This window comes from Ranitomeya variabilis, chromosome 7 (assembly GCF_051348905.1).
Source record: "Ranitomeya variabilis isolate aRanVar5 chromosome 7, aRanVar5.hap1, whole genome shotgun sequence".
Lineage (NCBI taxonomy): Eukaryota > Metazoa > Chordata > Amphibia > Anura > Dendrobatidae > Ranitomeya > Ranitomeya variabilis.
The window spans coordinates 182,989,658-183,003,465 of NC_135238.1; the positions used below are offsets into that span (position 1 = coordinate 182,989,658).

The following is a 13,808-nucleotide window of genomic DNA, read 5'->3' on the forward strand; positions in this document are numbered from 1 at the left end:
TTTTCCATCTTTACAGGTACTTAAGGGGAGGTGCGTTCTCAGCCCTGGATGACAGCGCCGCGTGTCACCGTACACAGGAATCCGAGCCTCTGCACCTGACATACAGGTTTGGTGAGACTCCAGCTTCCTCCGTGGGGAATTACATCTTTAAGACATTCTGACACATGACGCAGAGAAGCTGCGGCTCTGCGACGACTGCTCATCATTTTATGGGGAATTTACAGTAATTTGCTGACACCTGAATGGGTTTTCTGCCAACAAAATAAGGCAGTTCTTGAAGTCGTCGTCTCCTCAAGACATCCCCCCATTAGTGACCCCTCTCCGAGCCAGCACTGCTGAGTAATGTGCCGTGAACCCGGCCCACACACATAGGACAGAAAGGGAGAAAGTCCCACATCAGTACCAGCATCACCCACAACAACCAGTAGAGCTGTGCTCGGTCTACAATGAAGGGGACTGAACACGGACCCTACACCAAATTACTGGCAGGGAGACTGATTAGGAGTCGGACCCCAAGGACGCTACGAGCGTGCACAGACACCGTCAGACTTTCCCTGCTCCTTTCCCTGTCTGCACCGCACCTTGGCTTTGTGCACCGCTTGTCTTTTCCCTTTAAGTTGCAGCCAGATGCGTCCGGGGTTCTTTCCATTTCCTTGTTCTTCATAGTTAAATTTCTCCAAAGACCCGAGAACGGTGAATATCAACGGGAATAACATACGCACCCGGCAGCGGCTCCGCTGCAATGAGTAGAACTGTTCTCCAGGGGCGGTGAATTTGTCCACCACATCTGCGCCGGGGGTCTCATCTTCTGCCCTGCTCTGCGCGGCCACGTCATCCATCCCTGGTGTTATGATCAGTCCGGAATGGTGCTCATTGTAGACGCTGCGGACCTGCGAGAAGAGATAGAAAACAAACATCAGATTACTCGATCACCAGGAGCCAATCATTACTTGTACAGTGGACAGGTGTGAGGGTACAGCACAAACCACAAACACCGCTGTAACCAGAGGGGGCGCACTGGGGTCCAGGGACAATATGACACCCCGTGAGTGAAAAGTGAACCCAGAAACATCTAATGTTGGGAGAAAACAAGGTAAGGGGCGATTTGCCTTTTCAGAAGGAAATTCCTACTGACTAAGCAGATTCATGGCACACTGTAACAAGGCTGTCACATGCGCTGTCGGCAGAGGTGTCAGACAAAATAGGTGCAGGTAGCGTCAGTAGAATAATCTGCATTATCTCATCCCCTAAACAATATTATGTCAAATAACAAATGAATAATGAAGATGACACCGGAGTGTACAACAACGAGGACACAACGTGCACTGAGAGCTCCACTAGAGGTGAAACACGAGCGTAATAACTGTGAGGGGTGGTATACAGGAGGGTAGTGACGGTGGGGGGCAGTAAACAGCACGGTAGTGACGGAGGGGGGCAGTATACAGCAGGGTAGTGACGGTGGGGGGCAGTATACAGGATGGTAGTGACGGTGGGGGGCAGTATACAGCAGGGTAGTGACGGTGGGGGGGCAGTATACAGCAGGGTAGTGACGGTGGGGGGGCAGTATACAGCAGGGTAGTGACGGTGGGGGGGGCAGTATACAGGAGGGCAGTGAAGGTGGGGCACAGTATACAGCAGGGTAGTGACGGTGGGGGGCAGTATACAGCAGGGTAGTGACGGTGGAGGACAGTATACAGCAGGGTAGTGACGGTGAGCGGGCAGTATACAGGAGGGCAGTGAAGGTGGGGCGCAGTATACAGCAGGGTAATGACGGGGGGAGCAGTATACAGCAGGGTGGTGATGGTAGGGGGCAGTATACTGCAGGGTAGTGACTGTGGAGGGCAGTATACAGCAGGGTAGTGACGGTGGGGGGCAGTATACAGCAGGGTAGTGACTGGGTAGAGGCTAAATCCAAGTCGGCTAAAGGACCTCTGCCCATGTGACCGGAAGGGGCGATAGAACAGACAGAGCAGACACGAGGAAGCTGTGGATATCATGGCGGGATTTCGTGCAGGGTTTGGATTTGGAGTGTTTTGTGCAGGATTTGCCTCTTCCTCCATAGAGCAGAGCAGACAGGAGGCGGCTGTGGATGTCATGGCTGGATTTCGAGGATTTTTGTGCAAGATTTGGGGTATTATGGGGGTCATTCTCCAAAGTCATAGATCAGGTAAGTGGGAGTCTGCCTGCAGAAAATGGGGTGATGTTGCTTGCATGGGGCTGCCTGGAGAGAATGGGGTGATGTTGCTTGCATGGGTCTGCCTGGGGAGAATGGGGTGGTGCTGCTTGCATGGGGCTGCCTGGGGGAGAATGGGGTGGTGCTGCTTGCATGGGGCTGCCTGGGGGAGAATGGGGTGGTGCTGCTTGCATGGGGCTGCCTGGGGGAGAATGGGGTGGTGATGCTTGCATGGGGCTGCCTGGGGAGAATGGGGTGGTGATGCTTGCATGGGGCTGCCTGGGGAGAATGGGGTGGTGCTGCTTGCATGGGGCTGCCTGGGGAGAATGGGGTGGTGATGCTTGCATGGGGCTGCCTGGGGAGAATGGGGTGGTGTTGCTTGCATGGGGCTGCCTGGGGAGAATGGGGTGGTGCTGCTTGCATGGGGCTGCCTGGGGAGAATGGGGTGGTGCTGCTTGCATGGGGCTGCCTGGGGAAGAATGGGGTGATGCTTGCATGGGGCTGCCTGGGGAGAATGGGGTGAGGTTGCTTGCATGGGTCTGCCTGGGGAGAATGGGGTGGTGATGCTTGCATGGGGTTGCCTGGGGAGAATGGGGTGGTGTTGCTTGCATGGGGCTGCTGGGGAGAATGGGGTGGTGTTGCTTGCATGGGGCTGCCTGGGGAGAATGGGGTGGTGATGCTTGCATGGGGCTGCCTGGGGAGAATGGGGTGGTGATGCTTGCATGGGGCTGCCTGGGGAGAATGGGGTGGTGATGCTTGCATGGGGCTGCCTGGGGAGAATGGGGTGGTGATGCTTGCATGGGGCTGCCTGGGGAGAATGGGGTGGTGATGCTTGCATGGGGCTGCCTGGGGAGAATGGGGTGGTGATGCTTGCATGGGGCTGCCTGGGGAGAATGGGGTGGTGATGCTTGCATGGGGCTGCCTGGGGTGGTGATGCTTGCATGGGGCTGCCTGGGGAGAATGGGGTGGTGATGCTTGCATGGGGCTGCCTGGGGAGAATGGGGTGGTGATGCTTGCATGGGGCTGCCTGGGGAGAATGGGGGGGTGATGCTTGCATGGGGCTGCCTGGGGAGAATGGGGGGATGTTGCTTGCATGGGGCTGCCTGGGGAGAATGGGGGGGATGTTGCTTGCATGGGGCTGCCTGGGGAGAATGGGGGGATGTTGCTTGCATGAGTCTGCCTGGGGAGAATGGGGTGGTGCTGCTTGCATGGGGCTGCTTGGGGGAGAATGGGGTGGTGCTGCTTGCATGGGGCTGCCTGGGGGAGAATAGGGTGGTGCTGCTTGCATGGGGCTGCCTTGGGGAGAATGGGGTGGTGCTGCTTGCATGGGGCTGCCTGGGGAGAATGGGGTGGTGATGCTTGCATGGGGCTGCCTGGGGAGAATGGGGTGGTGATGCTTGCATGGGGCGGTGCTGCTTGCATGGGGCTGCCTGGGGAGAATGGGGTGGTGCTGCTTGCATGGGGCTGCCTGGGGAGGTGATGCTTGCATGGGGCTGCCTGGGGAGAATGGGGTGGTGTTGCTTGCATGGGGCTGCCTGGGGAGAATGGGGGGGGTGATGCTTGCATGGGGCTGCCTGGGGAGAATGGGGGGGATGTTGCTTGCATGGGGCTGCCTGGGGAGAATGGGGGGATGTTGCTTGCATGGGTCTGCCTGGGGAGAATCGGGTGGTGGTGCTTGCATGGGGCTGCCTGGGGAGAATCGGGTGGTGGTGCTTGCATGGGGCTGCATGTGCATGCTGGACGGGGGGGGGGGTCCGCCTGGGGAGAAGGGGGAGATGTTGTTTGCATGGGACTGCGTGCTGGAGGGGCCTGCCTGGGGAAAGGTGACTGCATGCTGGGGGTCTCAGTGGGAAGGGGGTCATGTTTCTTGCTAGTGGGGCTGGGTGTCTGTTGTGAAGGGGGGCTGCAGGTCTCTGGGGAAGAGAGGCTGTGTGCTGGAGTCTCTGTTAGGAAGGGGGTCATGTTGCCTGCATGGGGGATCTGCGTGCAGGGGGGTCTACCTGCAGAATGGGGCTGATGCTACTCGCATGGGTCTATGTGGTGTGGGGGGCTGATGGCACGTGCTGTGCAGGTCAGTGTGTGTGATGTCACTTGCGGTGGGGGGTGCAGGGAAGTATAGTGCTACGTGTGTGGGGGCGAACAGGGGAGGGGATGAATGATGATGGAGATCTGAGGGATTGATATTACTTGGCATGAGAATCTCTGCCTGATGGTGAGGAGTCGGTCCTGTCAATATTATTAATATTATTGGGGACACATGCTGTCAGGTTGATGACTGACCTATGACCTCTGGGAGCGAAACAGCTTCACAACAATGTCTCCAGATCCCTGGCTTTATTCTCCCCTCGCACGCTGTGCTGCTCAGTATTAGCCCGATGGCCACTGGTGTCAGCCACTACTTGTATCCAGTTTTCTGCATGATTTTTTTTTCTGTTTTATTCTAGGTATTCTGACTTTTCCCCATCCTGTGCCCCCCCCCCCCCCCCCAGAGCAGTGACCTCCCTGCAGATGTCGTTACATCACTGGACTTCTTTTCACCAAGTGGAATGGCGGTGCCCCCACAATCCATGTGAGGACCCAAAGGGATGACACTGTGTGCATCTGATAATGTCAGATAGATGAGTATAATTACTTTAAAAAAAACAAAAAATAAACCCTTTTTCTCGATTTTCTCGCGCCCTGTCTCCCCGCTCTCGCGCCCTGTCTCCCCGCTCTCGCGCCCTGTCTCCCCGCTCTATAGATAAGCCCACCAGCATCAGGGGCTTATCTACAGCATTCTGTAATGCTGTAGTTAAGCCTCCAATGTATCCTAAAAGATGAGAAAAAGAGGTTATATTATACTCAAGCGGGCGGTCTGATCCAAGTCGCGGTCCGGTCCTGGGCCTCCCATCTTGATAGGATGACTTCCTCTTCTTGTCTTCACACTGCGGTGCGCAGGCGCCGGAAAAGGTCAGAGAGGCCTGGGGCCTGCACACTGCAGTACTTTGTGCTGGAGCCGCAGCGTGAAGACACGAAGAGGACATCATCCGATGAAGATAGGAGGCGCCAGACCGGGCCGCGATGCCCATCGGACAGGACTGGGACTGTCCCTGGGTGAGTATAATATAACCTCTTTTTCTAATTTTTAAGGATACATCGGGGGCTTATCTACAGCATTACAGAATGCTGGAGATAAGCCCCTGATGCTGGTGGGCTTAGCTCGCCCTCGATTTTGGGGGTGACAGGTTGCCTTTAAGCACCACAATACAATTTTTGCAGCTAAAGCACAGGGGACTTTGGTACAAAATGTGTTTTTCTTTTTTATAATTAATCTGTCTTTAATGTTTAATTCATTGTTTTAATTTCTAAAACTCTTTATTATTGATTTGTATGTATGCATACTTTTATATTTCTCTTTTTTTTTTATTTCTAACTATTTGACTTGTAATAAACTTGTTTGACAGCTATGAGTTGAAATTTCATTTCCTTGCGGATTTACATTCTATGGGGAAGAGACAAAAGGTCGGGGGTGCAGCAGCTCGGGTGGTGGTGAGGCGGCAGAATGGTTATTGCAGGCTGTTGGCTTTCCTGAAGAGGTGGGTTTTCAGGTTCCGTCTGAAGGATCCAAGGGTGGTGGATAATTGGACGTGTTGAGGCGTGGAATTCGAGAGGATGGGGGACATTGGGGAGAAATCTTGGAGGCGGTTGTGTGAGGAATGAATAAGTGTGGAGGAGAGTAGGAGGTCTTGGGAGGATCGAAGATTACGTGAGGGAAGATATTGGGAGATTAGTTCAGAGATATAAGGAGGGGACAGGTTGTGGATGGCTTTGTAGATCAGTTTTAGTAGTTTGAACTGGATTCGATGTGGAATTGGGAGTCAGTGGAGAAATTTGCAGAGGGGAGAAACGGGAGTAGAGAGGTGGATTAGCCGGGCAACATAGTTAAAGACAGACTGGAGTGGTGCAAGAGAGTTAGCGGGGAGGCCGCAGAGGAGGATGTTGCAATAGTCGAGGTGAGAGATAAGGGCATGCTCAAGCATTTTAGTAGATTGAGGGCAGAGGAAGGGACGGATTCTGGCAATATGTTTGAGTTGGAGGCGGCAGGAGGTGGCAAGAGTTTGGACGTGCGGTTTGATGGACAGGGCAGAGTCGAGAGTTACCGTGAGGTAGCGGATTTCAGGTGTGGGAGAGAACGTGATTCTGCTTACCATAATAGATAGATCAGGTAGGGGAGATTGGCATTGTCTACATTGAGTTTTAGGAAGCGAGAGGTGAAGGAGGATATGGCTGATAGACACTTCGGGATTCTGGACACCGGAGAGGTGACATCTGGGCCAGAGAGGTAGATCTGAGTGTCATCAGCATACAGGTGATACTGGAAGCCATGGGACTTTGAGTTATCCTAGGCCAAGGGTATAGATGGAAAAAATTAGGGTCCCCAGGACAGAGCCTTGAGGGACTCCAACAGAGAGAGGGCGGAATGAGCCAATACAGTCTGCTGTGCCTGCCCAACGACCGCAGAGTTGCCCAGATCATACCCCTACTGATTACTGGGTGGCCACCCTGCTGCATCCCTGCTGCAAAGTACCATTATTACTTCCGTCACTGGAGCGGGATGGCAAAATGTGTGAATACGAGCACATGCTGGTAGGGGCACTACTGACGGCATTCCCACCTGACAGAAGAAACACAAGGCAGAGGAGGAGGAAGTCGCCAACGCAGCTGGGGCACCACCTCAGAAGGGAGCGTTAACATGGCTAAAATGTGAAAAAAATTCATCAGCATGACACATCATCCAGCACCACCATCTGATACGGTCTATACAACCAGGTGCCAGCGTTATAACAACATGGTGGAAGAGTACATGTCTAAGTTGGGTCTGCCCATTTAACTTCTTGGTTTCCAAACTGGACACATGGCCTAGGCTTGTACTTTTTGACTTGGAAGTGCCAGCATGCCCCGTTGCAAGTGTAATGTTGGAACATGTGTTAATCACAGCAGGGGATATCACACATAGGCGCATCCACCTGTCCAAAGCCAACATAAGCACTCTCGCATTCATTAAAAGAAACCAGGAGTGGAGTCCACAGGACTTTTCTGTACCTCTGGCAAACCAGACAAATGTACCATCTGCACCCAGACATTGTTATATTTTATTTGCCATTTGTTTTATTTTGGGGCCTTACCAAAAAGGAAGAGAAATAAAATCCACAAAAATAATGTTGGATACCATCAGACCTGCCTCTTCCACCTACACTGCAATGTCCACCTCCTGCTAGTCCACCTACACCACCTCCTCCTCCACTAGGACATCCGACTACTGTATCTACATTGTTCTTTTTTATTTTATATTATGTTCTTCTAAGTGCTGTCCCTAGAAGAAAAAAAAAACAAACTTGGATACCTCATCCCCTGCCTCTTCCACCTTCATCGCCACATTCGCCTCAAGCTCCTCCACCTACTACACCTCCTACATTTGGACCTATGCCTCTTTTTTCAAGATTATTATTATTACTTTTTATTCTCTGTTGTTCCATTTTTCACCTTTACCGCTTACTACCCCCATTTTACAGCACGAAAGTTCGAGACCACATTGGCTGTGAGCTGGTCTCATTATGCTGGGAAGGGCCCAATAAACATTTACCTTTTCAGCCTATTAATCAGTGAACAGCTCTCTGCTTTTTCTTAGCTGGTTATTAAAAAATGGGTGGACTCACCCAAAAAATTAATTGGGCCCCCTCCATTTTTAATAACCAGCTAAGGCAAAACAGACCGCTAAGGGCTGATGTTAAATAGCTGTGAAGGTCCATGGATATTGGCCCCTACCAACACTAATAAGACTAGTCCTCAGCTGCACGAGAAATGGAGCATCCTGATTGCTTTTGTGCAGTGGCAATTGGGGTAATATATACAGCTCTGGCCAAAATTAAGAACCCACCACATCAAAACCCTGTCATGGGCAGCCCATTCTCCAGACCTGAACCCAATTGGAAAACTTGGAATGTAATCAAGAGGATGATGGATAGTCACAAGCCATCAAACAAAGAAGAACTGCTTACATTTTTGCGCCAGAAGCAGTGTGAAACACTGCTGGAAAGCATGCCAAGATGCATGTAAGCTGTGATTAAAAATTATGGTTATTACACAAAATATTAATTTCTGAATAGTGATGGGCGAGCACTAAAATGCTCGGGTGCTCGTTGCTCGGGTCGGGCAAATTGGAATTCTCAGGTACTCGGCCAGAACAGCGAACCCAATATAAGTCTACGTGAGACCAGAGTATTTTTACTGCGATCCCCCCGGGGGTCCTTTTAATTTCTAAAAACATCTGAAAATGATGGAAACACTGCTCAAAAGACACAGGAACATCATGGGGATAAGCCCTAGAAGCATTCCTGACTCCTAGTTCACAGCCTTAGGGTATGTTTCCACATTCAGGAAACGCTGCGTTTTTCCGCAGCGTCAAAAACGCAGCGTCCAGATGTTACAGCATAGTGGATGGGATTTTATGAAATCCAGACTGCACTATGTGTGAAAAAACGCATGAGTTTTTGCCGCGAAAACGCATGCGTTGTGCGTTTTTTCAAAACGCTGCATGTTGCTACTATGAGCAAAACACGCAGGTACACCGCAGGTGACCTGCCAGTGACCTCAGGTGCAGTTTTGGTCAGGATTTTACTTGCATAAAATCCTGACCAAAGCCTGATGCAATCCTGAACGTGGAAACATACCCTTAGGCCGGTTTCACACTTGCGTTGGTAGCAGCTGCGGACTTCCTCCGTGAAGCTCCGCCGCTAGCTCTGCCTATTTCTGCATGCGGCCGGCATGCAGCCTGTATACCTATATTTGACATTAGGTACGCAGGTCGTGCTGCAGTATGCGGATGCTTCCGCATGCGTCGTTTTGACGATGCAGAGAAGAAAAATTGCTACAAGCTGCGTCCTACGCTGGTCTCCGCATCGTCAAAACGACGCATGCGGCAACATCTGCATACTGCGGCACGACCTGCGTACCTAATGTTAAATATATACAAAAAAAGTGAAAACAGCACAAGCTCACCGACGGGTGCCAGGCCTTCCAGGCAGGACAGTCCACTTATCCACCCAAGTATCAGAGATTAGAAAAAGGAAGGCAGCACTCCAATATTTGTAAAGGTGAAAAAAGCTGTGACGTTTATTTCAGACCCACATCTTCATACGACGTTTCGGCTCACACTGAGCCTTTCTCAAGCAGTGGGAGGTTACAATTCATATGCTTATATACATGTGATTCACAATTATTTGCATACCATATAGCCATAAAAGTGTTTGCAGTGTTAATTAAAAGTTAATTCATTTCATAAGTGTTTGTTTGATATATAAAGTGCATTGTGCTAAGGTGCTGTTTATGGACTGTTTAGACTCCATTAATCCTCCAATCATTTACTTCCAACTTATTACCTTCTCCTATAACCAGATATTGCCATAATGCTTCATATTTACCGGTATCATTAAGGTTTTTAGCGCTTACCCCACCAAATGAACGAGACCCACATGGAGGACTGCATGGACGCCAGTCTCGGCGTTCCCTATACTCTACTGCGCATGTCTGAATATTAACTTCCTGGTGTGCGAGTCAGTGAGATTGCGCCTGCGCATAGGTGCCTTGTCAGTGCCGCTCCACCATCTTAGTTGTGGCATTCCACTTCATGTTGCTTATTATTTAGCGCTTCTGCGCTGGGCACTATATTTGCCACACTGCACCAACCTGTACGTTAATGATGGTATTAATAGCATTGGTCTAATAATTTTTATTACTTATATGGTTCACTCTTGGCTAGCAGGAAAATACCTTATTCAGGCTATCTCCCACTGCCAATGAGCCTCTGCACTGATCCATGTCCTTCTCAGGTCACATGACCACCGCAGCAGGACCCATATGAGTGTATAACTAAAAAATGAGTATTCCTTAGACCAAATTAGTTGAAATTTATTTTATTGACGCCATATTTGTATATTATTCTCATTTCAATCTCACTGGCCAGCAGACCAAGACATTTTTTATATATATGATAAATTACCAAAAATTATACCATATTTTTTGTTTTTTTTTATTTTTTTATTTATTATGTCCTCCTCTGTGGATTTCTTCCATATATCAGTAGGGCAGGGGCCTTTTTGTTGAGGATGGAGTCGTATCTAAAATTACAAACAAAACACTTAGTAAAAATGAAATAATAGAACAGTCCACATTCCATATATTCCATATATATCCAACAGTGTAAAGACACCAAATTTGAAGAACACATAATTTTAAGACTTTTTTCCATATTAATGAATTTTAAACTCTACATTTAGGCCTCTTGGCTTCAGTGTGTCCAACTCATAAATCCAACGCAGTTCCAATTTTTTCAATAGGTATGCTCTATCCCCCCCTCTCCTTTGGACAGGGACTCTGTCTATGATTCTAAATTTCAAGTCCTTTTCCGTGTGGTTAAAGTCCAAGAAGTGTTTTGAGACTGGCAAGTCCTGTCTTTTCTTTCTTATCGTATGCCTATGATTATTCATACGCGTTTTAAGCTCACACGTTGTCTCCCCAATATACCACAGTTTGCAAGGGCATTCCAATAGGTAGATGACATAGTCTGAGTCACATGTGACATATTCCTCAATAGTATATTGTTTATTTGTTACTGGGTGGCTAAACTTAGATCCCTTTATCATATGTTTGCAGTTCACGCATGATAGACACGGGAAGCTACCATGCTGTTTTGCACCTGTTATTGTGGTTTGACCAACAGCCTTTAGAGGGCCAATATCCGATTTAACTATCTGGTCTTTAAGATTTTTACTTCTCCGATATGAGAAGAGTGGAGGTTCTCTAAATTCTTTAATTTTTGGAAGGCACTTTCCCAGCATACTCCAATGTCTCCTAATCACCTCAGCAATGGGCCCACTTTCCTCCGTATATGTTGTGACAAATGGTATTCTTTTTAACACTTTTTTTGCTGTACTGTTTTTAAGCAACTCCCTTCTATTTCTTTTTAGGGTATTGTCTTTTACTCTATTTAACAATTCCTTCGGATATCCTCTCTCCAAAAATTTTTTTGTTAAGCCATCTATTACTTCCTCAATCTCATTTTCATTTTTGACAATTCTACGCACCCTCAACAGTTGGCTAAGAGGAATTGATCTCACCATACTGCGAGGGTGTTGGCTATCAAATACCAAGAGGTTATTCCTGTCTGTCTCTTTAACGAACAGGGTTGTTGTCAACTCCCCATTCTCTTGCTTTATCAGTACATCTAAAAATTGTATACTGGACTTTGAAGAGGTTAGTGTAAACTTAATTGTTTCATCAATTTCATTTAGATACTCATGGAACGTGTTGAGTTCTTTCTCTGTACCTGTCCATAGGAGGAAGATGTCGTCTATGTATCGCCACCACACCAACACATGTTGGAAGTGGTGGGACACATAGACGAGATCCTCCTCCAGTACACTCATTACAAGATTAGCATAAGCGGGGGCCATACTGGCCCCCATTGCTGTTCCGCGTTGTTGCGCATAAAATGTATCACCAAAGAGGAAATAGCTACGCCTCAAAATAATTTCCAATAATTTTAGTATAATTTCTTTACCATCCACAGATATTTCAATTGTATTTAGCTTCTTTTCTATTGCTTTCAACCCAGATTGGTGTGTTATTGATGTATATAGAGAGATGACATCATAAGATGCCATAATCACCTCCCCTTTTAATTTCACGTTTTCCAATTTGTTTAAAAAATGTGTTGTGTCTTGGATGTAAGATTTGCTTTCTTTGGCTATCGGATTGAGGATTCTATCAAGAAATGTTCCTAACCCACTGAACACTGAGTCCACCCCCGACACTATAGGGCGTCCCGGGGGGTCCCTCAGTGACTTATGGATTTTTGGTGTAGTATATAGTACTGGCGTTCTAGGAAATTTAACATATAAATAATCCATAAGTTCTTGATCAATTATTTTTTTATTAACTGCATCTTCTAGGCAATTCTTGATTTCCGCCATAATGCTGAATTTAGGGTCCCCCTCTAGTTTTTGATACACTTTTTCGTCTTGCAATTGGCTGTTAATTTCTGCTATATATTTATGCCTGTCCATGATGACGACCGCACCACCCTTATCTGCAGGTTTAATGATGAGGTCGCCATCATGGACAAGTTCCTGCAACGCTTTAGATTCCTCAACAGTCATATTGGGATGTTTAAATTTTTTTATTCCCCCTTTTCTTATTTCCTCAATCTCCTCTCTTACAGCTTTTTCAAAAGCATTAATCACTGCTGAATTAACGGGCGGCGTAAATTCACTACGTTTTTTAAGTTCCAAAGATCTAGAATTAAATTCACTTTCCCCCTCCATGGTTTTTGTATCCTTATTCTGAAACCACTCCTTTAATTTTATGGATCTAAAAAACCTCTCCAAATCTATTTGTAAATTGAACCAATTGGTATGTGCACATGGAGAGAAAGATAGTCCCTTGCTCAGGATAGAGACCTGTGCTGGGGAGAGTACCTTGTCAGAAATGTTGATTACGAGGTCTGCTCCCGCTTCTTGTTGGCTGCCTGTCTCTGGGGCTGTGATCTGTTTTTCTCCGGTTTTCTTTTGTTCCCGGTGGTGCCGCTTGCCTCCTCTCCTCTTACGTTTGATGCTCCTTCTTGTGTCTTTTCCTGGTCTATAAGAAAAATCAACATTATATATCTGCCCAGTTCTTTCATCACCATATCGATTTTGCCCATGGCCACCTTTCTTTTTCCATATGGGTTTGTTATTTTCTCTCTGCCATGTATAAATATTCCCTGCTTCATAATCTTCTAAATCTCTATTCCACTTTTTCCTTTTGATTTCTTCCAAATCATTACGTAATTTAATACTTTCTTTCTCAACTTTTTCTTTAAAAATATTCCATTCTTCAATTGTTATTAATAATTTAATCTTGCATTCAAATCCTTCTATATTCTGTTGTAATTTCTTGATTTCTTCTTGCAAAAATTCAATGTTTAACAGGATAGTGTCCATGGCATACTTATTGGATAACATAACAAAACGTGCACAGTATATAGCGTTACTTTGAAATAAATTTGGGCGTATACTTGATCTCAAGCCTCTTGGAATTTTACCTTCTTTATAATATTGGCCTAAGGTTATCATATGTAACTGCAAATTAATCATACGTTTGACATCACTTTCATACTTGCGTTTAAGTTCTAATGTAGATGGTGTTTGGCTTGAGATCAAGTATACGGAATAAATATAAATGGAATATTTTTAAAGAAAAAGTTGAGAAAGAAAGTATTAAATTACGTAATGATTTGGAAGAAATCAAAAGGAAAAAGTGGAATAGAGATTTAGAAGATTATGAAGCAGGGAATATTTATACATGGCAGAGAGAAAATAACAAACCCATATGGAAAAAGAAAGGTGGCCATGGGCAAAATCGATATGGTGATGAAAGAACTGGGCAGATATATAATGTTGATTTTTCTTATAGACCAGGAAAAGACACAAGAAGGAGCATCAAACGTAAGAGGAGAGGAGGCAAGCGGCACCACCGGGAACAAAAGAAAACCGGAGAAAAACAGATCACAGCCCCAGAGACAGGCAGCCAACAAGAAGCGGGAGCAGACCTCGTAATC

At 47.2% G+C, this 13,808-nt stretch overlaps 1 protein-coding gene across 11 annotated transcripts in view; it reads right to left on the bottom strand.

Annotated features, from left to right (window-relative positions):
* Positions 1 to 13,808, bottom strand: part of LOC143784314 (NEDD4-binding protein 1-like) — a 48,258-nt gene that overhangs the window by 20,519 nt on the left and 13,931 nt on the right. For 5 of the 11 annotated variants that reach the window (XM_077272445.1, XM_077272446.1, XM_077272443.1 and 2 more), the window contains exon 2: positions 723 to 890. In XM_077272445.1, coding sequence (XP_077128560.1) covers positions 723 to 890 — 168 coding nt within the window. Of the gene's footprint in view, positions 1 to 581; positions 698 to 722; positions 891 to 6,827; positions 6,910 to 12,687; positions 12,848 to 13,808 lie in introns of those variants that run through there. The other 6 variants (XM_077272450.1, XM_077272453.1, XM_077272451.1 and 3 more) reach the window with 5 other exon arrangements.